The following is a 24,726-nucleotide window of genomic DNA, read 5'->3' as shown; positions in this document are numbered from 1 at the left end:
ATCAGGTTACAATACCTATACATTGTTTGGCGTTTCCATGGAGTCCAAGAGCAGCTGCCCAGCTTAACTGGCTTGCTCGGGGTCTCCTAGGGCTGTAATCAAGGTCTCTTTGATGCAAAAGTCCTGTTCTATGCTCGTGTGACTATGCTCACGTGACTATTGGCAAAATTAATTTCTCGAAGCTGTCAAGCACATGGTATCTTGCTCTGTTGAGACCAGCTAAGTCAGCCTCACCTAGGATAATCTCTCTTGCTAACTCATGAGTCAACTAATTGGGGACATTAATACATCAGCAAAATTCTTCTACCTGTGCTATCTAATGTAACCTGTTATAAACCCAGGGGCACCCTACATAATTTACAGGTCCAACGCACATCAAGAGAAGAGACTTACGCACATCAAGGAAAGAGAATTAGGGACCTGGAAAGATGGCTCAATGGTTAAGATCACCAGCCGCTGTCAGAGGACCCAGGCTCCATTCCCAGTACCCACTTCAGATAGCTCCCGACTGCCTGTAACTCCAGTTCTGGAGGATAAGATGTCTGAGAACCTCGAGGGGACTAGCACTCACATGTAATACACACACAAGGTCCCACACACATACCCATAACTCGAAATAATAAAATACGGAACTGGAGAGATAGCTCGGTGGTTAAGAGCACTGGCTGCTCTTCCAAAAGACCGGGGTTCAATTCCCAGCACCCATGTGGCAGCCCCACAACTGTCTATAACTCCAGTTCCAAAGGACCTGGCACCCTCACACAGATACACCATCTATATAGGCAAAACACCAATGCACATGAGATTTTTAAAAAGTTTAATTATAAGATAATAAACATTTAAAAGCGAGGGAGAAGGGATTCATCAAGTGTGCATATGTCATGGAGGAGGGAAGAACTCGTGGGGTCATCTTGGGAGTTCTGCCTATTCCCCAAAGCTTCATAGCAAATACGGACACAGGAATATCTGTCTGACATGTAAGCTTTTCCATGCCTTGTGAAAGAAATTTCCAGTGGAGGGGCCACTGCTCCAAGAGTTTCTGGAAACTGGCAGACTGTAAGTTAAGAATAGTACAATACTATACCCCTTGTTCAGTTCTCAGAAATAATACACCAGTCAGTGTAAGCTTACCAGACAAATTAGCCCCAGTGTAGGACTGGGAGGTAACGAAGGGTGTGGTCACCAACCTGAAAGATGGTTTTTATTTTGGTTTAGACATGAAGTGCCCACTTCCCTAAGACTTAGGTTTTGTTTGGTTTTGGTTTTAGTATTTTGTTGGGTGTCTCCCTCCAACCCCACCCCCACCCCCTTGCAACCCTTGGTTTTTTGAGACAGGGTTTCTGTGTATAGCAGCCCTGGCTGTCCTGGAACTCACTCTGTAAACCAAGCTGGCTTCAAAGTCGCAGAGATCCTCCTGCCTTGGCCTCCCGGTGCCAGGATTAAAGGTGTGTGCCACCATGGCCAGGCTAAGGCCTAGGTTTTGCTCTTTTTTTTTTTTTTTTTTTTTAAGATTTTATTTAGTATGTTTACAGTATTCTGTCTGCGTGATTGCCTGCACACCAGAAGAGGGCATCAGACTTCATTATAGATGATTGTGGACCACCATGTAGTTACTGGGAATTGAACTCAGGACCTCTTAAAGGGCAGTCAATGCTCTTAACTTCTGGGCCATCTCTCCAGCCCCAAGGTTTAGGTTTTAAAGGCTTGACGGCCAACAGTTTTGGGGAAGTGAATGAATCCTGAGGCCTCTGACCTCATCAGAGTATTAACCCCTTAATGGCTTTTTAAAGATAGCATTATTGGGAAGTGGTAAACCACAGAGGTGGGGCCTAGTTTGAGGAAATAGGTCACTGTGGTGTGCCCTGCAAAGTTGTGCTTGTCCCTGACCCCTTGTCTCTCTCTGCATACTGGACACCAGTAGGGGAGCAACTTGGCTCCAGCATGCCCCCATGTTGTCCCTTCACGGGCCAGGTAAGGACAGAATCTCAAGTCAAAATAAAGCCTGGCTCCCTGCGCCTGGCTCAGGCATCCTGTCAGTTGTGAAGGTAGACTAAGACAGCTTCCAGGGAGGCTGGCCTCTCCTGCCATTGCTGCTTTTGTGGAGTTGACTAACCCGTATCCATGACTAAGGAGCCGCTGTGAAAGGACTGTGTGACTTCCAAAGCCAGGACATAAAAGGCGTCATAGCTTCTACCTGGCTCTCTTGGATCACTGACTCTGGACCGCCTGCTGCTGTCATGAGGGCACGCATTTCTACGTTAATCCATGAAGTGAGCAACGGAGGCCTCTTGCCAACAGCTAGAGCCAAGTTTCCAGGCATGTGAATGCACCCTGTTGGAAACAGATCCTCCCGCCCAACCAGGTTTACAGATGACTACAACATAGCCCATACATATCTGGATTGCGGCTTTCTGAGACACGCCCCCACCCCACTCCTGAACCATCCACCTCGGCTGCTCCTGAGTTTCTGACTCACAGAAACTATGGGACATTTGTTACCCTAAGCCCCTGAGTCTAAGGAGACTGTTACATAGCAACAGATAATACTTCTGGAGCTATCTCACCCAGAGGACAGTACTTGTGTTGCGAGTATCACTGGAGTGTCCACCGCCAACCTCCTGCCTTTTCCTCCACAGGCTGTGGGAAAGCAAGGCAAGAGCTAATGGAGGCAGAAGTCCGAATGCAGATGTGTAGACCTCCACTCTAACATAGTGGACATATTGTGTCCACACTAGCCATCCTGTTTGGGAGCCACTAGCTACCTGTAGCTACATGTAGCCATTGTGCACTTAGGAAGGTTTTGCAACTCAATTTGCATTTTAAAATGCAAAGAGCCACAGTGGCTGGCAGCTACTGTGTTGAATGAGCAGCTCCATCAGATGAGACTGGATGCCACAGGAAAGGTAACGAGTTCTGAGAACCAGAAACATACCCAAGGGGCTCAGAAACAAAATGTAGCTTTGATCTCTAGAGAGATTTGAGAGCCCAGCTACTGCTTCAGAGGGAACTGTGAGGGTTGAGCATCCCCCAGTGAAGGAACTATGGACAGCATCACCCTATTTGATAGACACTGCGATTATGAGTGAACCCCAGAAGCTCGCTACATGGGTTCAAATCCCACCTGCCCCTGGCTAACTGTAGATCTGGGCAAGTTGTTTAACCTCGTAGACACAGTTTTTCCATTTCTAACAACTGTTCCATGCTATTGTGATAATTAATGGGTCCAAATGTTTCACACTTGAGTGGGTTCCTGTGTTGTATGGAATGTAAGGTCCACCAGGTTCCTCTTGGTGCCTTCCTTCCCACTGGGCAGCACAGTGATGCCAAGCCCAGGTGTCAATGGACCTCAAATTGAAGTTCCACTCTCTGGAGGAGACCTTGGTGAAAGGGTCCCTGTGTGACAACTACAGCAGGGCCTTATGACCACGCAGATGACATAAGGGAAACAGAAACTGTGCCAAGACAAAGCCAGTTTCCTCTTTCCCACTTTTACTCATCGTACAGACTTGACAGTTGACAGAGTCTAATTTTTTAATCCCTAAGCTAAGTGAGCTATTTGGACTTTGATGAGAAGTATCATGTTTTCTGCACAATGATTCACTTGAGGGTTATTTTTACTATTAACTAATATATGTGTGCATCCTTCACAGGACACACGTGTAGGCAGTTTCTGTGTCCTGTGTGTGTGTGCAACCTCCACAGGACACACGTGTAGGCAGTTGCTCTGTGTCCTGTATGTGTGTGCATCCTCCACAGGACACACGTGTAGGCAGTTGCTCTGTGTCCTGTATGTGTGTGCATCCTCCACAGGACACACGTGTAGGCAGTTGCTCTGTGTCCTGTATGTGTGTGCATCCTCCACAGGACACACCTGCAGGCAGTTTCTCTGTATCCTGGTGGCCGCTCTCATGTAACCAGAGAGACTTAATTATAAATGTTTGGCCAATAGCTTAGGCTTGTATTTAGCTGGCTCTTAAAAATGAAATTAACCCATTTCCATTCATCTGTCCTGAGACTCATTTACCTCATGTATATACTTCCCATCCTGCTCGCTCTTCATCTGTCTCAAGGCTCTCACGATTCCCTGGCCCACCCCTTCTTCCCAGCTCTCTCTCTGCCCTGAAAATCCTCTCTAGCCATTTTCAATAAGCTTTTTATTAACAATGAGAGCAACACGTCTTCATAGTATACAAAAGAATTGATTATTCCATGGCATTTTCCTCTTTTGTCAAATTAAAAAGGTTTTAATACAGTAAAATTATATAACAAAAAGTTATCAAGTAAGAATTAGTTACAATACCCAGTCCATTTGTATTTGGCAAAATTAGAGAAAACATTCTGTTATCCGTCTTATCTTTGTGAATCTAAAGTTTTTTTATCTAATTAACCATTTATCATAATAAAGGAAAACTTTAAGTCTAATTATTTAGTCTTTAACTCCCTCAAAGACTCCAGAAGGGTAAGGTTATCTAAGACAGGGACATCTGACTGACATCTGGACAGTAACCTAAAGTTCTTTTTATATGCTATAGGAATGATAGAGATGGTCCAAGTTAAAACCTTCCTTTTTATTTAGACAAAAAAGGGGGGGAAACATTCTTTTGCATGTATGAACATATGCCACTGTGACTGGTTTAATAAAGAAGCTGACTGGCCTATAGGTAGGCAGGGTAAGGTTAGGTGAGAGAACCAGACTAAAAGGATGCTGGGAAGAAGAGGGCAGGGTATCAAGGAGATGTGGAGTGGAGATGAACTTGCAGTACTGTCAAGATGTACTGCCATGTGGCAGAGTGTAAAAACATGGGTTAATTTAAAATGTAAGAGCTAGTTAGTAATAAGACTAAGCTATTGGTCAAGCATTTATTATTAATAGTAGGTTTCTGTGTAGTTATTTGGAAACTGGCTGGCAGGACAGAAAAGTTTGCCAACAGAGGTGAGAGGACAACTTTACCACGGAGTCCGAGAATCACACTCAAGCCATCCAGACTAACTCCTTAGGGATTTCTGTGTTTGTTTTTAACCTTGGCGTTGCTTACTTAAACATGGAGCTGGATAGTGGTGACACATGCTTTTAATCCCAGCACTTAAGAGGCAGAGGCAGGTGAATCTCTGTGAGTTCGAGGCCAGCCTGGTCTACAGAGCAAGTTCTAGTACAGTCAGAGCTACACAGAGAAACCCTGTCTTGAAAAACCAAAAAGAAACATTAAAACATGGAGAGACAGGATGTTCTGTCCAGACCATCAGGGTCCATTTTCTGGTATCTTTCCTCCCTCTTGCTACTTCAAATCTGTCCTTGTGTCTGGCACCTGAAAATGTCTCTCAAGCTTCATCGAGTTCAAGGGCTACACTCCCAAAATGGATGATTTGTTACAATCTTTAAAATGACACTGAGCAGGGTGGAGCTCGCCTCTAATCCCAGCACTTGGCAGGCAGAGGCCAGTGTAACCGAGTTCGAGGCCAGCCTGATCTACAGCGCGAGTTCCAGGACAGCTAGGGCTACACAGAGAAACCCTGTCTTGAGTGAGTAAAAATAAAAGATGACAAGTTAGATAGAAAGTATCAGGTTTTATTATCCTTTTATCAAAAACAAAATCAGTAACAGACGACAGTGTGAGGGGTACAGAAAAGGTGCAGGCACCGAGGCTAGAAGAGGACCCAGCCAGCTGGGGCCCGGACTGAGGTGCTCATGGGACTTACAGGCACAGGCATGGTTGGGGGACTCTGACCTCCCCAGTCCACACACACCCTGGACTTTGTAAGCCACTCCGTAAGAGGGGGAGTCCTAGACGACAGAACTCGGGGCCTCATCACCCTCCTCCAGGTCCCCTTCTCTTGCCCCGGGATACAAGCAATGCTGAGTGGCGACCTGCTATGGCGACTGAGCACTCAAACTGTGGCCAGAGCAACTGAGAAATGGATTTCTAATTGTGTGGTCTGAACTGACCTGATTTATCCAGCCACACGAGGTCACTGTCATCTACAGACCCTGGAGAAAGCAGACCCAGGAGCCCGGCAGCTGGGTCCCCCCAGCAGAAGGCAGAATGAGGGTTAGAGTCAGCTACCCTCAACTACTTCAGCTCAACCACCAGAAGGCACCAGGAACAGGGCAAGAGAAGGGGCCAAAGCCTACTCAGCCACACGAAAACTCACTCACACGGCCACCCAGCCAACATGAAATTGGTAATACCATTCTATATCCTAAAAAAATATATTCATCTATTCTCCTAGAGCCAAGTAAGAATAATATATTACAAGAACACATACACAAATATCCCACTATCCCTTACATTATATTCTGGAATCTGCTAGAACATTATAGCTACTTCTTAGACAAAGCAACTTCAGAAAGGGCCAAAGTTATAAACAAGAGGGCAGAGTATTTTTTTAAATGGTGGGGGAGGGGCAGTGAAGAAAGGAAGATGAAGAAGCAGCCCTGTCTGAAGCTATAAATAGTAACAAAAAATTAATAAAAATCATTGTCTCCAACTCTTCTCTCATTTCAAAAGACAAAACAACATAAAAACCGTGACACACAAACTCGGCTGGTGCAATGGAAATGTTCTGCACAGAACATTTGCCCATCCCCACATTCTTAGCCCGGGCACAAACACTCACAGAAAGGAATGAACCATTTTTTTTTTTTAAAAAAAAGCAATTAGTTTTCTCAATCTTCTATAAATGCATTTCGGCACTTCACCCCTCCCTCCCAGGATTTAAAAAAAAAAGTGAGTTCCAAAAGTCACTGGACAGAGCCTAGAATGGCCAAGGCGAATCATAGAGACTCTGTAGTGTGACCCACTCGTGAGTGGACCATCTCAAGGTGCAGAGGGTTCTAGCTTCTTGTCCCAGCTCCTGATGGATGGGCAGGGTATTTAGCATGTGGTCGGCAGCCAACTTGGCTTCCAGAGTCAAGGCAGTCATAGGTAAGGCACATTCAGTACAGGCTCTACACGGGTCCTAGATTCTATTCTGGAAATCTGGGGGGAATAAAATGAACCAATCCCAGGCTTGCCTTTAGAAAAGGCAAGTTTAACCCTTTCTTTCTGCCAGAGCAACCGACACACATACCCCTACCCCCAAATCCAAGCGAGGCAGCACAGTAGATGATCTCTCTGCTGACACCAGAGAGGTGACCAGAGACAGAGATACTGACGAGTCAGTATTAAGGTGCCCTCCCTCTAATAATGCCCACCATCCAATCATTTGACTCCCCTCCCCATTAAGTCCAAGCAGCACTCATGGGAGGCTTCACGCGTAGAATTCGTTGGTGGGGGCTTTTTTGTAGATGGGTTTCTTGCCCAGGTCGTAACTGCCTTCATCCTTCTTCTTCATGCGGTACACCAGCAGCAGGATCAGGAAGACGGCGAAGAGGATGCCCACCACGCCGCCCACAATCAGAGCTGGAGGAAGAAGGGAACAAGAGATGAGGGTGAGATGCTCCTTGGGACTTCAGGGTCCATGTGCTCAGTTTTCTCGGTCACCACGACCACCCCACCACACCCAGGGAGATGATAGAGTGGACTAATACCCTATCAGCTTTGACCTTCATTACTTCCGTGACAAGGTACTAGTAAGACCACAGCTAAAATGGGCCACAAGGCAAAACCACTATTTCATCCCACATCTGGCCTAGTCCAAAGCTCGGGCTCTAAAACATCACACAGACGCTCCAGCAACCGCTTAGCATCAGGCCAGGAACAAGAAAAATGGCGGGCTATTCTATCTTTCTCTGTGTGCACAGGGCCCACCTAGACCCATACACCCGAACAGGCGCAGTCTATAAATATGCAGAACACACTCATGTCCACACCGTTACTGCAGAAATAATTCCTGATTATCGTGGTTTGTGTTCCCGTGTCTCGCGGGGATTCCCACCGGTTTCTTCAAACCTCCCCCCATTGACTACTGTGTCTACTGACGCAAGCTTCTCCGTCTCTCATTGCAATATGGAAAAAGAACCTAGACTAAAATAAATTCATCTCCTTAAAGCGCTTGGAGTGGTTAACGTGGTGCATGTGCTCAAGCTCCCAGACTTGTAAACTTCTGGCTTTCTTGTGTCCCCTCGCACTGAACTAGGCCTGCACAACAGTAAGTGCTCGAGAGGCAGGCGCCCGCCCGCCAGCCTGCAGTCCAGCTCCCTGAAGAGCACCTGGCTGGGGGCAGGCAGAGGTATACTTCTTTCTCCACTTGGGTGAGCATCTGTCTGGCTACTGTGCCAGGTGGCCTGAATGACTCATTCCTGTTTGTCAGGGGCAAGAGGAGCTGACAGAATCCTTCCTGTGGCAGACTGAATCCCCTAATTCGGTCTTAACCAGCCCAAGAAGATTAATATCTCTCTCTCTCTCTCTCTCTCTCTCTCTGTCTGTCTCTCTCTCTCTCTCTGTCTCTCTCTCTGTCTCTCTCTCTCTCTCTCTCTCTCTCTCTCACACACACACACACACACACACACACACCTACACAGAATAGAGCAGAACAGCCAGAACTCAAGAATTTCAAAAAAAGAAAAGCAAGACAGCACTGCCAGGGGGGTACCAGACAAAACACAGCACTAACTATGAAGAAGCCACCTCCTTGCTGTCTCCAGCTCCTCCTTTCCCTCAGGTAACTCCACTCCTCCTTCGGGTCCTTGATCTGTGCTAGGAAACCCTGCAGGAGCAAGGCCCAGCCACAGGAGAAAGGTTCAGCCACAGGTTCAGAGGCCGACTGTGCCCCAGGTACAAACACCAGGTCCACCAGAGACGGACACACACTGAACGGAACCCCTGGGTGCTGTTTCAAAGCTGTCAGCTGTGACTGAGCCTCTGCTGTCCCTTCAGTGGTGAGGCCATAGGGGCTAGAAAAACGGATCTTTATGCCGGTGTGAGCCTGATTTGGAAGGAAAAGGGACAGCCTGGCTTAATTCTCCCCTTACTCTGAGAACCAGAGCGGGACCTAAGTCTCCTCACAAATAAGAAACAGCAGCTTGACTCGATTACTGGTTTTCAAAGTTTTCTTGGTGGTGGTGGTGCTACTGAACCGATCCAAAATTCCACACACATGTAAATAAAACCTGTAGCTGGAAGGTCTAAAATAGGCTAAGAGCGAAACTCTGTGGTTGAGGAGACAGAGAGCAATTCTTTCCACAAAGCTCAAAACTTCTAAGGTCTTAGAGGTTTCTAAGGACCGCTCACTCTGACACCAACACAGACTGGTAAAGGAATGGGGACAGGAGACCAGAGGCAGGGCTATGCCGTGACCCAAGTCTCTGAGGTCTAGGAGACAGGCCAGCGAGAGCCTGAACAGGTGAAGGAAGTGGATGGACAACGACAGGTGGGCACAGGCTCCTTACTGATACCCCGGCCTCCTGTGGCTCAGCTGGCTTCCAGGAAGCAGGACTTACCGAGCGCGGGCCTGCTGCACCCACGTCTGCTCAACCTGTCAGCCCCCCGCCCCCGGCTGCGCATCTCTGCAAAGTTTGCTCCTTCCTCTGACAATCTGGTGCCACCACCCCATCTCAAGCTGCCAGAGCAAGGGCGGCACTATCCCCAACTGATGTCCCCCCAGACAGGCTTGACCCGGCCCAGCCTAAACTCTCGCGGGGCAGCACATTCCCTGCCAGGGGTCTCAAGCTGAAATATACGGATTCTGTAACATAAAAACACCCCCGTCCTACCTACTAAGGGACAATGAGCACACTAATGAAGACTCAATGCAAAGTAATTTCGTTTTTCATCTTACACAAACCAACTCAAAGAAGTCTCAGCACTCCTATTTTACAGAAGGGAGGGGGGAGGCTCCAGTCAAAAAAAAAAAATGCATCCCGGCCAAGGTCAAAAGGCTGTCAAAAAAGTGAAAGGAGTCTGTCCAGTTCCCCGGGGCCTCCAGGCTTTCAAGGGAAATTAACCCTTAAATAATTAACCCCGGGTGCCACTCAGCCAGGCTTTGAAAAATACCTAAAGGGCTTAAAGAAACAGTTCCTCTTTTATTCTTTGGAAGTCTTTGATATGCATGGATCCTTCCTCCCAACTCCCACCCCCTAAGGGAGATAAAGCCCTCAGAGCCCCAAGGTGAACAAAAGGGCTAACGGGACTAGTCCCTTCCCCCCTGGGGGAGGGGCAACCAAAGAGCCTCACCTGCCAGGACCTCGGTTCGCTCAAAAATGTTGCTGTCCTGCGCAGTGCTGGACATGGACACTTTGTTGGATATGTCATCACCCACTTCGGAGGGTGAGACCCTTTTGGGAATGACTTCATTTTCCTCCAGCTCCTGGGTTTCTGAGGGGACACGGATCCCAGGCTGTGCCCTCTCCGGAATGTGGTTGTGTAGAGGCACCTGAAGAAAAAGGAGGGAGAGAACACTGAGCACCTTAGCAGAGGAAGGAGGTGGAAGGGGACCCAAGAGGATGACAGGTGGGGAATGACATCGGCCCCGAAGGGGAAAAGAGCGTAAGCGTGGCGGGGAAGGGGTGGCCTTCACACAGCAGCAGGTATAGGCTAGAGAAACCACAAGAGGTGTGGCAATTCCCACACGCCCTTCGGGAAGTCAGTTTTGCACCTGGAACTCTCTCCTAAGGCAGAACGTGCGTGCGTGTCTGTGTGTCAAACACACTTGATGCTTGTTGGGGTGTTTTACTTTTAGGGTACCAAAATTTACTGACAACTATTTCATCAATAAGACAAAGAGAATGCAGCCTGTAAAAACGTAAACGGTAGGACGATGCAAGAAAACCGGTCCTGAGGGCACCTGAACACCTGTGCAATTTGAAAGCGGAGTTGGCAGACAGCTGCAGATGCACAAGGAAGCTGGGGTGGACAGTGATCGTTCTCCAGGGAGGATGGCCCACCAGCCCTGCCCGTGCCTGTCTCAAAAAGAGCCCAGTGCCCCAGTAAAAGCCTTCTGACAAAACGGAGTCAAATACTATTAGTTACTGACGGGGCTGTATTTTCTGCCCTTCTCCACGCGTTGTGGAAGAGCGAAGGGGGAAGAGACCAAGTGCAGCACTTACCAAGGGTTGTATCCCTTCTGGGAAGGTCTTGGTCTCCTCGGTGCCATCTGCCAAGGTCACAGGAAGGACAGTGTGAACACGAGGTCCATGGTATCCAGGGAGCTAACTCGGTCAGCCAGGGGCGTCCTACCCTCACAAGCCCCAGGGCAACTTCAGTCAGCTATCCCCCCTAACAAGAGACTCCTGGGAGACCTGGCTTTCTTCCTCAGCAGTATGTATGCCGATAGTAGGTAGCTTTCAGGCTCTCTGCGAGCTCCAAACCCCTTCTCATGTCAGGTGTGGATCCACAGACTACAGAAATATCTGGGAACTGCTTAGAAATACAGAATGTCCCTGCGTAAGTGGCACACATCTGAAATCTCAGAGCATCAGAAGCTCAGGCTACCTGATGGCGAGTCCCAGACCAGTCTGGGCCGCCCTCTAAGAGCCTATCTCAAACACCGGAGGCTGGAGAGGAAGGTCAGTGGTAGACACTTCAGGCAAGGCCCTAAACTCGGTCTCTACTGGGAGGACTGACCAGCCTAGGGTCAGATTAACTAGAATTTACATTTGAACACGCTCCCCAGGAAATTAACCTTTAGGAAGGAAGCAATTCATTGTAATACTAAATACTACACACTGTACGTAATATTAACTACAGGAGGCCAAAAGCTCATTTCTCCTCCACAGCAACCCTTTGCAGACTATCCTAGCACACAAATGGGCACCACCGTACACATGGGAAAATTTACTTCTAAAAATACAAGTTACCCAAAGCTTGGTAAATTCAGTCCTCAACACTAGTCACAACCCTTCCAAAACTTATCTTACATAGTGAGAAACCAAGGCTGGAGTTATGGACTACAGGACTCCAAAGCTTAACACTCGGAATCAGTAGCACATCCCTGAACAGGAGAGGAACACTTCTCAGCAGCTGTCTGACACAGAGGCCAGAAAGCCCATGAAAGGCCTGGTACCTGGTTACACCCAAGAAACCTCTCTCCCGCCATCTTATCTGAAGCAGGGGCTTTTCTTGGGCTCCGCTCTCCACATCTCAACCCACACACGCCCCTCCCACTCCACCCTCACTTCTGAGCCAGTACTTTTCCTTTTCCAAAGGAAGAAAAACACTCCAGGTCTTTCCCCACACCCCCTCTACCCTCCACCAGAGAAAGGAGCCTATTGGACAGGTTCGGGCTCGTGCTGCGAACTCCGAGGAATGAATCCGAAGTTGTTTACAACTCCTCCCAGAGACCTGGGGGTGGGAAATGTTACTGTTGTTTCACTTCTTGCAGTGAGGGGGGCTGTAGGGGAAATCGCCACTAAAATACACGTTCTCGCAGCCCAGGTCCCCAGCCTGCCCAAGCACACCCCCTCCAAGCCCCATACCCAGATCTCCAGAGCCTGACAGCTCAAAGTCATCGGAACCCTGCTCGAGGCCCCCAGCATCTTCATCGTCAGGGAGGTCTCCAGAGTAGTAGCCGCCTTCCAGGAGGTCCTGAGGGTCTATGACTTCAGTCTCTCGAATCTAAGAGAAAAGATAAAATATCATCCCAGAGCTCCATCCCCCTCCCTCTGGACCCTCTGGAGGCTGGGTTCCCCCAGATCCAGTGAACGCCCATGCACAAGCAGGATTACAGGGCTAGACAGCTTCCTGTCCCCCATTTGCTGCCTAACTTTACCAAGTTTCTGTACCATTTTGGGTTAATAAAAAATGTTTCAAGTAGTAACAAATAAGTTATTATTTCTAGGTGTCATTTACTGAACCACCTGCAATCTCAGTTGTTTATAAAAATTTAATTTCTTTCATAACAAAAGACACTGGGCACTAAAGGCCTTAGCCATTCTCTTTTGATGGCACAAGTGACAGGCGGGAGGGGGGATGCACTCAGAGCCAGAGGTTCCCGTCTACACAGGCAGGCGCAGGATACTACAGCCTAGCTATGACAGATGCTATGATAGCAGCTGGTTTCCACATGAAAGGGAGTAGGCCTACTGGCTCTGGGCTTGCCCAGTCAGGGACACATTCCCCAACTGAGTCACACTGCTCTGAGACAGACAGGGCAGGCTCACTCACACTCCAAGACAACCACAGACCTGGTGACTCACAGGCACACACTCCTGAGAATCCATCAACTTCTATCAAATGTCTATTCTGCCAGTTCTGTGCAGGGCACAAAGATCCTTGCTCCCCCAGACCGTGTCACCCATCCCACAGAGACCCAAGTTGAGGTCGATTTCCCATCAAACAACTTTTGAAAGACAAGCATTTAAAAGCCCCCCCCCCCACGTGCACTCGGGAGGCAGAGGCAGGAGGACCTCTGAGTTCAAGGCCAGCCTGGCCTACAAGAGCTAGTTCCAGGACAGGCTCCAAAGCTACAGAGAAACCCTGTCTTAAAAAAATAAAAATAAATAAACTAAAAGCCCCCCCGCCCCCACACACCACTTATCCGGTCCCTCACACGCATCGCCTAAACCTGGCTGGGTATTAAACAAAGTTTCTTCAGGGGCACAGGATGTATTGAAGTGCCCACTGCCCTTCCATTAGCCTCTGGACTCTGGCTACTGTTCTTGTAAACAAGGGCCAGGTACAAGGGTCACTGTTCTATGCCTACCAAGCCTTCTCAGCCTTCTCTCCTCCGGTCATCAGGACCACAGGAGATGAGGCTCTACTCAGACTAGATGTTCAGAATAAAAACTAGATGTTCAGGCCCAGGGAGGCCCTTTTCTCTTTTACAGATTTCTGACAGCCTTCAAGCCAGAAACAAGGGAGTGACAGCCTAAAGCCACACCACACCAAGCTTTGGGTAGAAAGTGGCCAGGTCTGTTTCTGACAGCCCCAGGCAGTCCTTCACGGGGGTCTGAGGCCGCAGTGACACAGCTGGATTAGTGAGGAAGAATGCTGGTCTATCCCGAATGAGTCTGTGTGGCAGGAGAGACCAGGAGATCAGCTTGGGGAACAGGTTCCTCCTTCAATCTCGCACCCACAGGCTTCCGGGGGAGAGGTGGCAGGAGCTGACTGTGCCCTCTATCCACCCCCGTGGTCAGGAAACTAGATTCTGGGAAGGGAGCTGGGAGGAAGTTGGGGAGGCATCCCTTTCTCCCCGGGGTGGGGAAATCAATGCAGAGTGCTTGGTCCGCGTGGGAGTAGGGAGCCAGCAGGGGTTAAGCCCTGCTTAGGAATGACTTCATGACTCCGGAATCGGGAGCTGTAGGGCTGCTGGTGTTGGAACTCCAGCCCCCGCACAGGGCCCGTGCCTGTGGCTTTGGTTTGGCAGCACAGCAAGAGGGCTTCTCCGAGGTTGTACAAGTACCCTAGACGTCAGGCCGGGTCCCAACCCCCTTCCCCACACCCTTTGCTACAAATTCCCTAGGGCTCAAATTCTGAAAAGAGCAAGGCCTCCATTGCTTACAGTGTGCCAGGCCTTAACACGCACACAGCTGCGGTGACGTAGACCCTTTGGCAGGGGTGGAAACCAAGGCTCGGAAAAGCAAATTATTTCTCTAAGGTCATACAAGCAGAAAGTGACTAACAAGACCAGCAGCAGGGCATGAGATCACCTGGGCTTTTAGCCACAGACGCAGGAACACATTTGTATTTAGGGCTACCAGCCTGCCTGAGGCTAGAGAGGAACACTAAGTGGGCGTGTCTAACCCAGTTAGGGGTGGGAGAAAGATGAGATGGAGGGAAGGAAGGATGCAGAAGCAGGGAGGCTGATATTGATACTTTGACCACCGAAGCCTGAAAGACTGGTCACTGGATGCTTAAATTAAAACTCCTCCTGACGAACGCTGAGGTTCTTAGACTAAGGTTTGGATTCCAGCACAGGTCTCAAGACCTTCCCTACTCCACCTCTCCCCTAGGAAGGAGCTGAGAATGTTAAGTCATACACAGAACCTCCTTAAGTTGTGAAAGTGTTATGGGGTGTTTCAAACTAACCCAGGAGACTGGAGATAGGCACATTCATTGACTTTCGGTAATTACTTCAACCTTCCATTAGAAAAATGAGGACCAAGAAAGAAGACAGTGAAGAGCCTGCCGCGTTTGTGAAACTGAGGCTGAAACCAAGACGTATTCCTGGTCCAGTCAGCCTCCTTTGAAACACCTGGCATCCCATGTACTCTATCCCTACATTTTGAGAGTCTCCCTAGGTAGGCAGCCTTGACTGACATGGCACACATTATACAGACCAGTGCTGGGATTACAGGAATGTGCCACCATGCCCAGCCTCCTATCCCTTTACCACCTTCATGTTAAATTCCAGAGGTAAAAAACCATAGTCTTGAGATCACAGCTAGGGTCAGATAGACCCTTTGCCCCAGTGGTTGGATAGCTCTTCAGAGGCAGTCTTGGAGGACGGAAGAGTTAACTCCTTCAGCACTTCAGAGGCTTTGGGGACAGGTGAAGGGACATGAGAGACTGAGCCTCCTGAGTCCTCTCTTGGCCCCTTTCTGGTTCTTTCTACTCATAACCTCAAGAGAAAACCTCTCAAGTGGACAACAGCCATCGAGGCCAGGATGTCAAGAGAGAGCCAAGCCCAGTGGGATTGCGAGCAATGGTTTGCTTGTTTGTTTGTAAAGCTGAGGAGGTACCAAGAGCCTTTCCTTCCCCTACTCTTTTCAAACAAGGTCCATTCAGTAGTCTGGGATGGCTCTGAAATGCCAGGCCACCCATCAGGCAGACCCAGCCCTGACCAGAGAGGGACCCAGCCCTCTCCTGACTACAGATGTGGTCCCATTCACCTCAGCTCACCACAGCTCTGCCCAGGAGAGCATGCATTCATGTATATATGCCCACACATGTACCCCGTGTCAGTCGGACTCATCTTTATCCCTTTCGCAAAGATATGACAGAAGTCAGATGAATAAGGCTGTGGGTCAGGACGCAAAGCTCTTGCAGGCCCTGGAGTAGATACCTGGTCTAGTGCGGACAGCTACAGACCTGGGTTCTTCCCCAAGGTGTCTGGGAAAAAGATGTAGACACACTTTTGTTTTAAAGGAAATAACACCTGCAGCCAGAACGGCTCTAAGGCCACTGAGCCCAACTGTTTCATTTTATAACCTGAGACAGATTACTTTGCCAAGGTCACCCAGGGAGCTAGCAGCAGAGCTGGGCTGACAACTTAGGTCTCTCAGCTCCTAGGGTGAGGTGGCCTCCCGCCCTTTTGTCTGTCCCCAGGGTTCTCAGCAAATACCCAGGCTGCTGCAGAAAGCTAGGGTTTTGAAAAAAAAAAAAAAAAAAAAAAAAAAAAAACACTGATCATATCCCAGAGTCTTACAACGTCCATCACCCTGGGAGAAGCGTGGAGGCGGGGTGACTGCAGAAGCATCCACTATGCATCAGGTACCCGCTCTGTAGAGGCTGAATCTACTCCAGGGCACGAGGTGCTCTACCTGGTTAGCAGGTGAGAAAACAGGCTGAGCCATTCAAGGAAGAGCCAGAGCTAGATAGGCACACTACTGTGAAAGCCAGGCTCTTTCTCTGGACAGTGCCCTAACCAAGGCCAGCTTTGTCACCATCACCCATTCTTTCGCGCACCCCCCTCCCCCACACGTAACCACAGCACACTGGCCTAGCCCGGGCTCCAGGGCACCCCCCCCCCCTTCCCTTGCCCAGGAATAAACAAAGGTGAAAGCGATATTGCTTAAACAAAGGCGCAGAAACCTGGCTGGAACACCAGGGAGGAGTTCAGGGTCAGAGCTTGGTTAACTGCACTAAACTAAAGAGAGCCTCCTACCTGCCTCCTCCCCAGGGAGGGCAGGGTCAAGGCCATGCTTGAGCACGAGGTCAGGAAGAGACCATAAAGGTGACAGAGGAACAGGTACCTTCAGGGGCAAAGTCACACCCTTGGGCACCAACTGCTAGACTTTTCGGAGTGGTTCTGCAGCCCCACCAACCTCACTTTCTACAATGCGCAGGAGCCACAACCACTTCTGCCAGTCTAAGAGTTTTATTCTGGCTTTTACGTCTTTGGTTTCCTCTTTTGTAATCAGGGCCGGTAAGCAGGAGTGATGAAAATCCTGCAGAAATGTATCCATCTGCACAAGTGACCCAGCAGGTGACCTGGTGCATAGCAGGTACTCCACACAGGGGGATCTTTCTTAAACCCCACCTGCTTTCCTTTAGGCTGGGGCGGGGCCGGGGGAGGGGATGAATGCTCACCCAGGCCAAAGGGCTGGGGAGACAGACCCTGGCCATCAGATGGGAGATGCTCCTGCAAGCTAGACAGCTAGGCTTCTGCTGCTGAGACCAAAGAAGTGAATGGTAGGCTTCTTCAAGCTCAGGGATGGGTAGAAACCTGCCCAGGGTAAACTTTGAGCATGTTACCCTAAGCAAACAGAGACCAAGAAAATCTCTTTTCCCAGGAGTAGTGCAAGGCACTAACCAAAGCCACCTGAAATTCTCATGACCTCAATCCTCTATTTCCTGGCTTGCCTTGAGGGGACATCCCCCCCCCCCCAATCTAGAAGACAAAAGGAAGTCACACATTCATCTTCAGTCTGGTGTCCTAGTACCTGAAAGGGTTAATTAAGCAAGGTTTGGAGAATGGGGGTGGAGTGAGGGTTCAGATGTCAGTTCTGCCCACTTCAAGGTCAAGTTACCCTGAACACAATCACCCTGTAGAGAGCCAGGCCTGGCACAGGCAGCAGCCAGCTTTTCTCTGAGCCCCAGGGCAGTCCATTCCCACAAGAACTCTAGGATCATGGGGTACCAGGCAAGAATGAGGGAGACTGGTCAGGAGCCTCAGGACAAACTCCTGCCAGGGACCAATCCAGTACCTCTGCCACTATCTAGGTGGTCCTGAGTGGTGGGTTCCCCTTTCTGGGCCTTGGTTTCCCCACCTGTAAAAGGTCGCCAAGAGACAAACCTCCCTCTGTCCTGAGGCCTGGTTACCAAATTGGGCATTGCTCCGATTACCAGTGGAGACAGCTGGGAGGGGCTGGCTCCCTCAAAGCCTCAGAGACAGAGGTGCATTGAAGCTGGGGCTTGTACTCTAGGCAGCAGATCCCAAATCCCTACTGGATCTGAGGCTGGCCAGGAGACTCTCGGGACGCAAACAAGCCTCCAGTGTTCTGAGGGCAGAGTCCAAGGCCTACTTTGCAGCCCTGTTACAACGGATTAGATCTACCAGAGCCTGGTTTATGGCCCCGGCCCCTCCCCCGACACTGGGGAGGCCACCGCTCCAAGTCCAAATTGTCTCAATCAGCTCCAGGCTGGGCTTCCCCAGAGGCAAGGAGTGTTCTTACTCCTCAAGTGCCCAGCCCAGCCATTCGCTCGCCCAGAGGTTAGAGTGATGTGACCAGTCCCCACAGGTCGGGCCACCACAGCCCGGCTTCACCCAGTCACTGTTTCCATACACACCAGCCTCTCCCTGCCTTCCTCTCCATTACCCTGGGTGTCACCTGATCAGCAGCCTCTCCTCTGCCAGAGAAAACTGGGGCAGCCAACTCCCTATACTAGGAGGACCCGGTGTGTGTGTGTGTTTGTGTGTGCTCGCGCGCGCGTGTGCTCGGGCACCCGTGCAAGCAAAGAAAGGATGGAGGGCACTCAGTAAGAGGGGCTAATTCAAGGTGAGGGTGGGAAGAAACTGGGTACTAGAGGGGGGCGACAAGTGACAGCTGTAAAAGGTCAAAGGTGACTGGCTGTGGTGGTCCATGGCTGTAATCCCAGTACTTGGGAAGCAGAGACAGGAGGAACAGGAATTCAAGGCTAACCTAAGCTACACAGAGGCTCTCAATCTCTCTATTTCTGGGGAAATCCGTGATCTCTTAAGTCCTAGAGCCCTCTGAGATAAAGGGCCTGAACCCCAGGAGTCCTACTTAGCTCATTTATATTTCCTGCACGTGTTCAGACACCACGTCCCAAGCCACGCTCTGGCCCAGATTGCAGCCCTTGTCTAGTGTCGCTAATGATAAATGCAACTTTAACCAGCTCTTTACAAGTTTGCTAAACAACAATTATGGCCCTCAAGTGACTCGGGTGTTTTATAGAGGACAACTGGGGCTCTCACATCAACAGAGTGACTTATTAACTCACTGTGTGCCCCTGGGAGAGTGGCAGAGCTGGGGCAGAGACTGAGACTTTCTGGCTCTAAGACATGCCCACATTTCCAGTTTCCCAGCCTCTTGCAGACACCACCAGAGAGGCCTGCAAGGGGCAGCCATGTGTTCAAAGGTCACCAGCGGGTTAATTACAAACCAGCTCTAGAAGTCAAGTTTCTCTAGGGTTAAGTCAGACCCCAGTGGTCCACAAACAGGCCAGCACATGAAGCAGGGAAAACGCCTTCTCAGCGCACTCACTGCCTTTGCTTGGCCACCAAGCTCAGAACGCTACAGCTACACTTGCAGTTGCTCAGATGCCTGAAGAATGCCCCTCCAACTTTTAGCTTGAGCAACAGCCTAAAAGGATCTGGTCCCCTTGTCAATCCCTAGCTCCTCTCTCTCTCTGCAAATGGCCTGGGACACCTGCAGATCCTGGCAGGAGAGGTGGGGCTGCCAGGAACCGGTTCTTGTTTAAATATAAACCCATCTGATAACCTGCAAACAGCCCACTTCTAAGATAAACAAATAGAAGATTTGGGCTCTATCAGCCCCACCCCTAAGCTCGTCCCTTCCCACCCAGCAGCTGCAGGACTAGCTGTGGGGGAGGAGAAAGGTCCTGGGCAAGTCAGGGAACGGTCACTGAGGAATGTCTACTCCGGTCCACTACTTGGAGCTATACTCAAGAGTCTCATCTGCAAGTTCATCATCTTTAAGTCTCTCTATAATCTTATTTATTTATTGACTGGCGCTAGAGAATTGAACCCAGAGCCTCAACAGACCATTGACATTTTAACTCCTAACAGCCTCAGAAATGTCAGAATCCTAGAGCCAATCAAACCTGAAGGCTACTGGTCTGGCCCGAATTCAGACCAATTGAAGCCTCAGTGTTGCTTAAGGGTGTGTGTGTGTGTGTGTGTGTGTGTGTGTGTGTGATACCAGTGTCATACTTCCTCTGTACCACTTGTCCAGGGTCAAAGTGCACACACAGGCACTGTGAATGTTCAAAGGCTCTGGTCACCGGTGTTGACTCCCAGAGGCGAAGATAAACAACCAAACCCAACACAGCCCCTCAAACTTTCATGTCATTGCAACATTCTCACCCTCTTATTAGGCAAGAAAGTGCCAGGCAGCGAGTGACTCGGGAAGGCTCTAGCACACAGTTGAGTCACAAAGCCCAGTCCATCCCATTCCCCTGCTCTTGGGCATTGATTGGGAAAGAGTACCAACTCATCCAGGAGTCAGAGAACAGCTAGAGGCCAATCCCTTCCAACAGTGAGCCCAGCTCCCCAGGTCCTCATTCAGGCTAGTTCAGCACTCCAAGTCCTTGGAAAAGCCTCCTGTTTCTAGGCACTGGGGATGGCAGCGGCTGAATGTCCACCCCACTTCTCTTCTGAGACAGGGACTCTTTTACAGTCTACCCGAGAAGCCAAGAGAACTCCCCTTTCTCCCCTCCTCACTGGGTTGTGGATCGGGAGAGACACTCAGATGGCAATGGTCCAGCCTTCTCACTTTGGAGATAGGACGGACACTGCACCCTAGACACAAGGTGTGTTCGCTAGCAACCCAGAAGTAGGTTCCAAGGTTATCTAATGTCACCATCATCTAGAATGTTCTCTGAAAGACAAACTAACCAGACACCTAGCATTCTCCGCCAGACCTGGTTCCTGAACTTGGCAAAGCAACACATTCCTTTCAGCATCAGTTTTCTGTGAAAGGGGAGATAAAAAACGCCTATCGTGATGTACCGAATGTAGTCACACTAGCAGGAAGTGACTTTGGAGCGCCTTTTAGGACGAGGTTCCATACGTGAGTATATGCATTCATAATCATTGCCTGTAGGAAAGGTAGATGTTTCACTAGAATATATAAAACACAGTTCTTGCCCCAGATGTGGACGGGTGGGGCTCTCTCCCTCTCCAGAATTTGGCTGTATGTTTTCATTTCCTGGAGGGAATGCCTTAGATGTCTCCTATGGTTCCCTCTGAATACTCACTGCTTAATATTTCATCAAGTGTCAGAGAGCTGGACAGATGGCTCAGAGAGAAGACCGGGGTTCAACTCCCAGCACCAGCTTAGAGTTCACAACTGTAGTTCCAGGTGAACTGACACCTCTCCTGGCCTCCTCTGGCACCAGACACAAACATGCTACAGACATACGTTCAGGCAGGTTGCCCATACACTCAGGTAGTAAAGCAAAAATCAAGTATGCCACCTGGGAAGGTAATCTAGAAGCTTCCTAGCTCCCTTGGATTCTGTAAACCAAAACCTCTAAACCCAAAGAGGTCAAAAGGAACCCTTCCCAACACCACAAAGCTCTCCAGATCCATGGCCCAAGTATTTTCCCGGATGTGTGGCAATTCTATGGGTTCCCAAGAAGTTCCAAAGAGTTCTCACCAGCCACTCATAGATCCTAGAATCCCCGAGGCTTCCGCCCCCTTCGGCCCACCCCACTCTCAGCCTGGACCCCTTCCCTGCTTGATAGGAGAGTTCTCAGGTAGACCAGAAATGCCTTTCTGTTGAAGTACACCTGGTGGGTGGGAGATACTGTCTCAGAACTGCCTGGGATTGGTGCCAAGTAGTGGGCTGTGCCCCTGGGCAGCAACACCTTGCCCTACCTTCCCCTCATCCCAAAACAAGGCTGCCTTTAATTGGCCAGGGTGGGAGTGGCAGGAAGGCAGAGCAGGGAATGCTCCCAGCTGGACAGGAAGAACAGGTTTAGGATGGCAAACCCGCCAAACAGAGGAGAGGGCAGCTGTGCTTAGCTTCGGCCTCCCTTCCCCAAATCTGGGTTTGGACTAAATGCAAAATTTGGAGAAAGGCCCTCATATCATGAGGAAGACAACTCTATCAGACAGTTAATATGGCCTGCAGACATGGCCTGAAGACACTGTATTAAAAGGTGCCATCATTTAATCTCTCAATATAATTTATCTGAAAAAGAGAACACAATAACATAATCACCACGGGCTATTTTTGAGGGCCTAAATCACCACTTATCAGAAAGTACTCAATAAATCTTAACAGCTGTGAGCCAAGCCCTGCTCCCCAGGCTTCCTTTTTTTCCTCTCTCTAATTCCAAAAAGAAGAAAAAAACGGAGGGCAGATAGTATCATCTCTCCATTACTCTAGGCGAGTATGATTTGGTCTGATTTTTTTGGCCACAATTTAAGGGAAATCCCTGTTCCCCAATTAGACATTAAGGTGCCATAACATTAGCCAGGAAGAAGAGTGTGCTGAGATCGGCTAAGAGATTGAGACAGAAGCCTCCGGAAGCAGCTGCTTAAAGCTGGCTTCCCCCCCCCCCCCCCCCCCCCCAGCTGGATCAGGTCAGCCACAGGCCTGGCCTGACCTACCTCCCCTAAACCACATCCTCCTACTGATCTGGGGGACGCGGTGGTGTCTACTCCTTCCCCTTAAGCCAAGCACCTGCTGGCTGAGCCGAGATCGATGGCATGTGACTGGCCACGTGGTGACCTCAGCCACCTCTTAGGTCCTTTTCCTTCACACTGCCCAACCAGCATTCCTTCAGAAACCTCCCCCAAAGAAAGGCTCAACTTCACAGTACCCTTAGGCAGCGCCTCCAGAGTTACTGCACCAGGGAGGCACGAGGTTTGGGCTCCACAAACCTTTCCGCAAAGATGATTTAGAGAAAAGCCGTGGCCCACACTCTGATTTGTTCCACCCACTATTCCTTGAGGCTTTCTAACCCCAGGTATCAACAGATGTCAGGCCAGTCTAGAGTTACAGGAAAATGGGACCCAACGGCAGTCACTAGAACCAGAAGATAAATGCAGGCACTTACAAGCCTGGCTGCCTAACTTCAGACTGACTCCCCCGGGTTATTAGCTGTGTGACCTTCAGCAAATTACTTAACCTCTCCCGCCTCGGGACTAGTTTAAGAACAGTAAACAGCGACGCTTTCTGGAGCTAAACACATTTAATTCCAAACCCGTGTGAGAGCTGCTAGAACGGAAAACTGCACGCGACGGTGCAGGGTTTTGACTGCGTTTGTGCTGCGTGTTGCATGGGTTCTCACTCGTTCCTCACCTGGAGTCTCCTGAACAGAATCAATGTGCCCTAAGAAACCCAGAGAAAGGGGACTCACAAAGGAATGGATATTAATAACTCAACTCCAGGGTCTCTCTCCCCCTTAAAACTTGGGACAGAAGGTACAAACGGTCCAAACTCCTGGGATAGACCCCCGCTCCCAGAAACTGCCATGCCTGCAACTTTCCGTTCGTGTTTGCCTCCTAAACGCCTACGAGGAGGGAGGAGGGAGGTGTAAGCGTCCCAGGGCCCTGTGGACCCTGGTAGGGACCCTGAAAAGGAAAATGGTTTCTTTAGGCTCCCTGCGACCTTTTCTCCTCCAGCTCCTTCACCTAGCTCAGGTGGAGGCCTCAGTTTCCCCCGGTGAAGCTCAACACAAATTATTTCTCACAAGACAACTTTAACCCAACCTCTAGCCCGGGCTGAGCGTAAGTTGTCTGGAAAGATAAATGACCCAACTTTTTAGGCAGCCTGAAGCAGGAACGGTCACCTCTTGATCCTACTGCAACAAATCCGTTCTGTAGATGGGAAAGGTGACATTGCAAGGAGCAACTCCTTGTCCCTTCCCAGGTCAGTGGCAAGGCTGTGACCAGGAGTAAGTTCTCTCCACTACCGTAGGTGTGTGAAACAGGATCCCCGCACAGCTCCCAAGTTCTCCCACTTCCAAATACACGCTGCCCACCTTGTCCCCAGGCCATCTCGGACTTGGGCCGCCTGCTCTGGACACCCAGAGAGAGAGAGAGAGGAGGGGCACTCTGTGCGCAGAGCCTGTCCCGAGATCACAGCCACAGGGAAGGGGTGAGGGTGTGGGAGGAGAAGAGTTGACACCAACTTAGTCACGTCCAACCCCGGAGCCCCGCAGCAAAGCTGAGGCCAGAACAGGAGCGCAGAGCAACAACCTAGGGGCGCACTGCGGAGTAGTTCCCGCCAGCCTCTCCACGACCCCTGTGGAAACTTTCCCCACAAAGTTTTCCCGGCCTCGGAGCTCAGATAGAGGTGGCGCGGCTCGTGGTGGACCCCACTCCATCCGGAACCCGGGATCTCAGGAAACAAAGGAGGCACCGCCCCCATCCCTAAGACACCCCTCAAACACCTACCGACTCGGCGGGGGCGGCGGGGAAGCCTCCGAAGAGCAGCAGCAGCAGAGCAAGCAGGCTAGCAGGCGCCATGGCTCCAACGGCACAGACCAGTGGCGCGCCCCTTCTTATAGGCGGCAGCCCCGCCCCGCCCTGCCCCGCCCCCCAGTGCCTGCTCGCACCGCCCGGAATTCCCCCGGGAAAGCTTGGGCCTGCGGGGCGCTGAGCCCGGGCGAGCTGGAAACCCCGGGGGGGGGGGGGGGCAGGCACAGGGGGGGGGACCCAGGGGCAGGGGGGACCCACCCACAGTGCACCCGCCTGCTCTGGGATGACCCCGATCTGCCGCTCCCAGAGCTGCAGGCTTGCGATGGTTAGCCGATCCACTGCGAAGCACTTCACCACCACCACCACACACACACACACACTCGGGGGACCACGTCCAAGCCCACTTTATAGCTGGGGAAACTGAGGCCCACAAATGGGAAGGACTGAATCAGGGTCTTCTGTTTATACCAGTCTTCGAACCGGTGCGGTCCCCTCTGAAGTCAGGGAAGATTTCCCAAGTGGAGCTTGAATTCGGATAGTTTTGATTAGCCG

At 50.3% G+C, this 24,726-nt stretch overlaps 1 protein-coding gene across 1 annotated transcript; it reads right to left on the bottom strand.

Annotated features, from left to right (window-relative positions):
- Positions 1 to 5,550: 5,550 nt before the first annotated feature.
- On the bottom strand, positions 5,551 to 24,233 carry Sdc4 (syndecan 4). Its single transcript, XM_041670571.1, has 5 exons — positions 24,151 to 24,233; positions 12,353 to 12,491; positions 10,985 to 11,031; positions 10,113 to 10,311; positions 5,551 to 7,400 (listed from the first exon to the last, which is right to left on the bottom strand). The coding sequence occupies exons 1-5, from the start codon at positions 24,220 to 24,222 to the stop codon at positions 7,249 to 7,251; spliced, it is 609 nt and encodes a 202-aa protein (XP_041526505.1). The 5' UTR covers positions 24,223 to 24,233; the 3' UTR covers positions 5,551 to 7,248.
- Positions 24,234 to 24,726: the final 493 nt, after the last annotated feature.

This window comes from Microtus oregoni, unplaced genomic scaffold, assembly GCF_018167655.1.
Source record: "Microtus oregoni isolate MIOR12 unplaced genomic scaffold, Mior012 000020F_ref0000438, whole genome shotgun sequence".
In the NCBI taxonomy this organism is placed as follows: Eukaryota; Metazoa; Chordata; class Mammalia; order Rodentia; family Cricetidae; genus Microtus; species Microtus oregoni.
Note: the sequence above shows the minus strand (reverse complement) of the source record. Positions and strands in the feature narration are given on the sequence as shown.

Bases quoted from the DNA above. Each gene is read 5' to 3' on its own strand.
- Sdc4 (XM_041670571.1), bottom strand. From the start codon at position 24,222: ATGGCGCCTGCTAGCCTGCTTGCTCTGCTGCTGCTGCTCTTCGGAGGC. The intron at 11,032-12,352 runs GTATGGGGCTTG...TGACCTTGGCAG, and splicing joins GTCAGGCTCTGGAGATCTGG to ATGGCACCGAGGAGACCAAG. The intron at 7,401-10,112 runs GTGAGGCTCTTT...TTCTTCCTCCAG, and splicing joins GCGAACCGAGGTCCTGGCAG to CTCTGATTGTGGGCGGCGTG.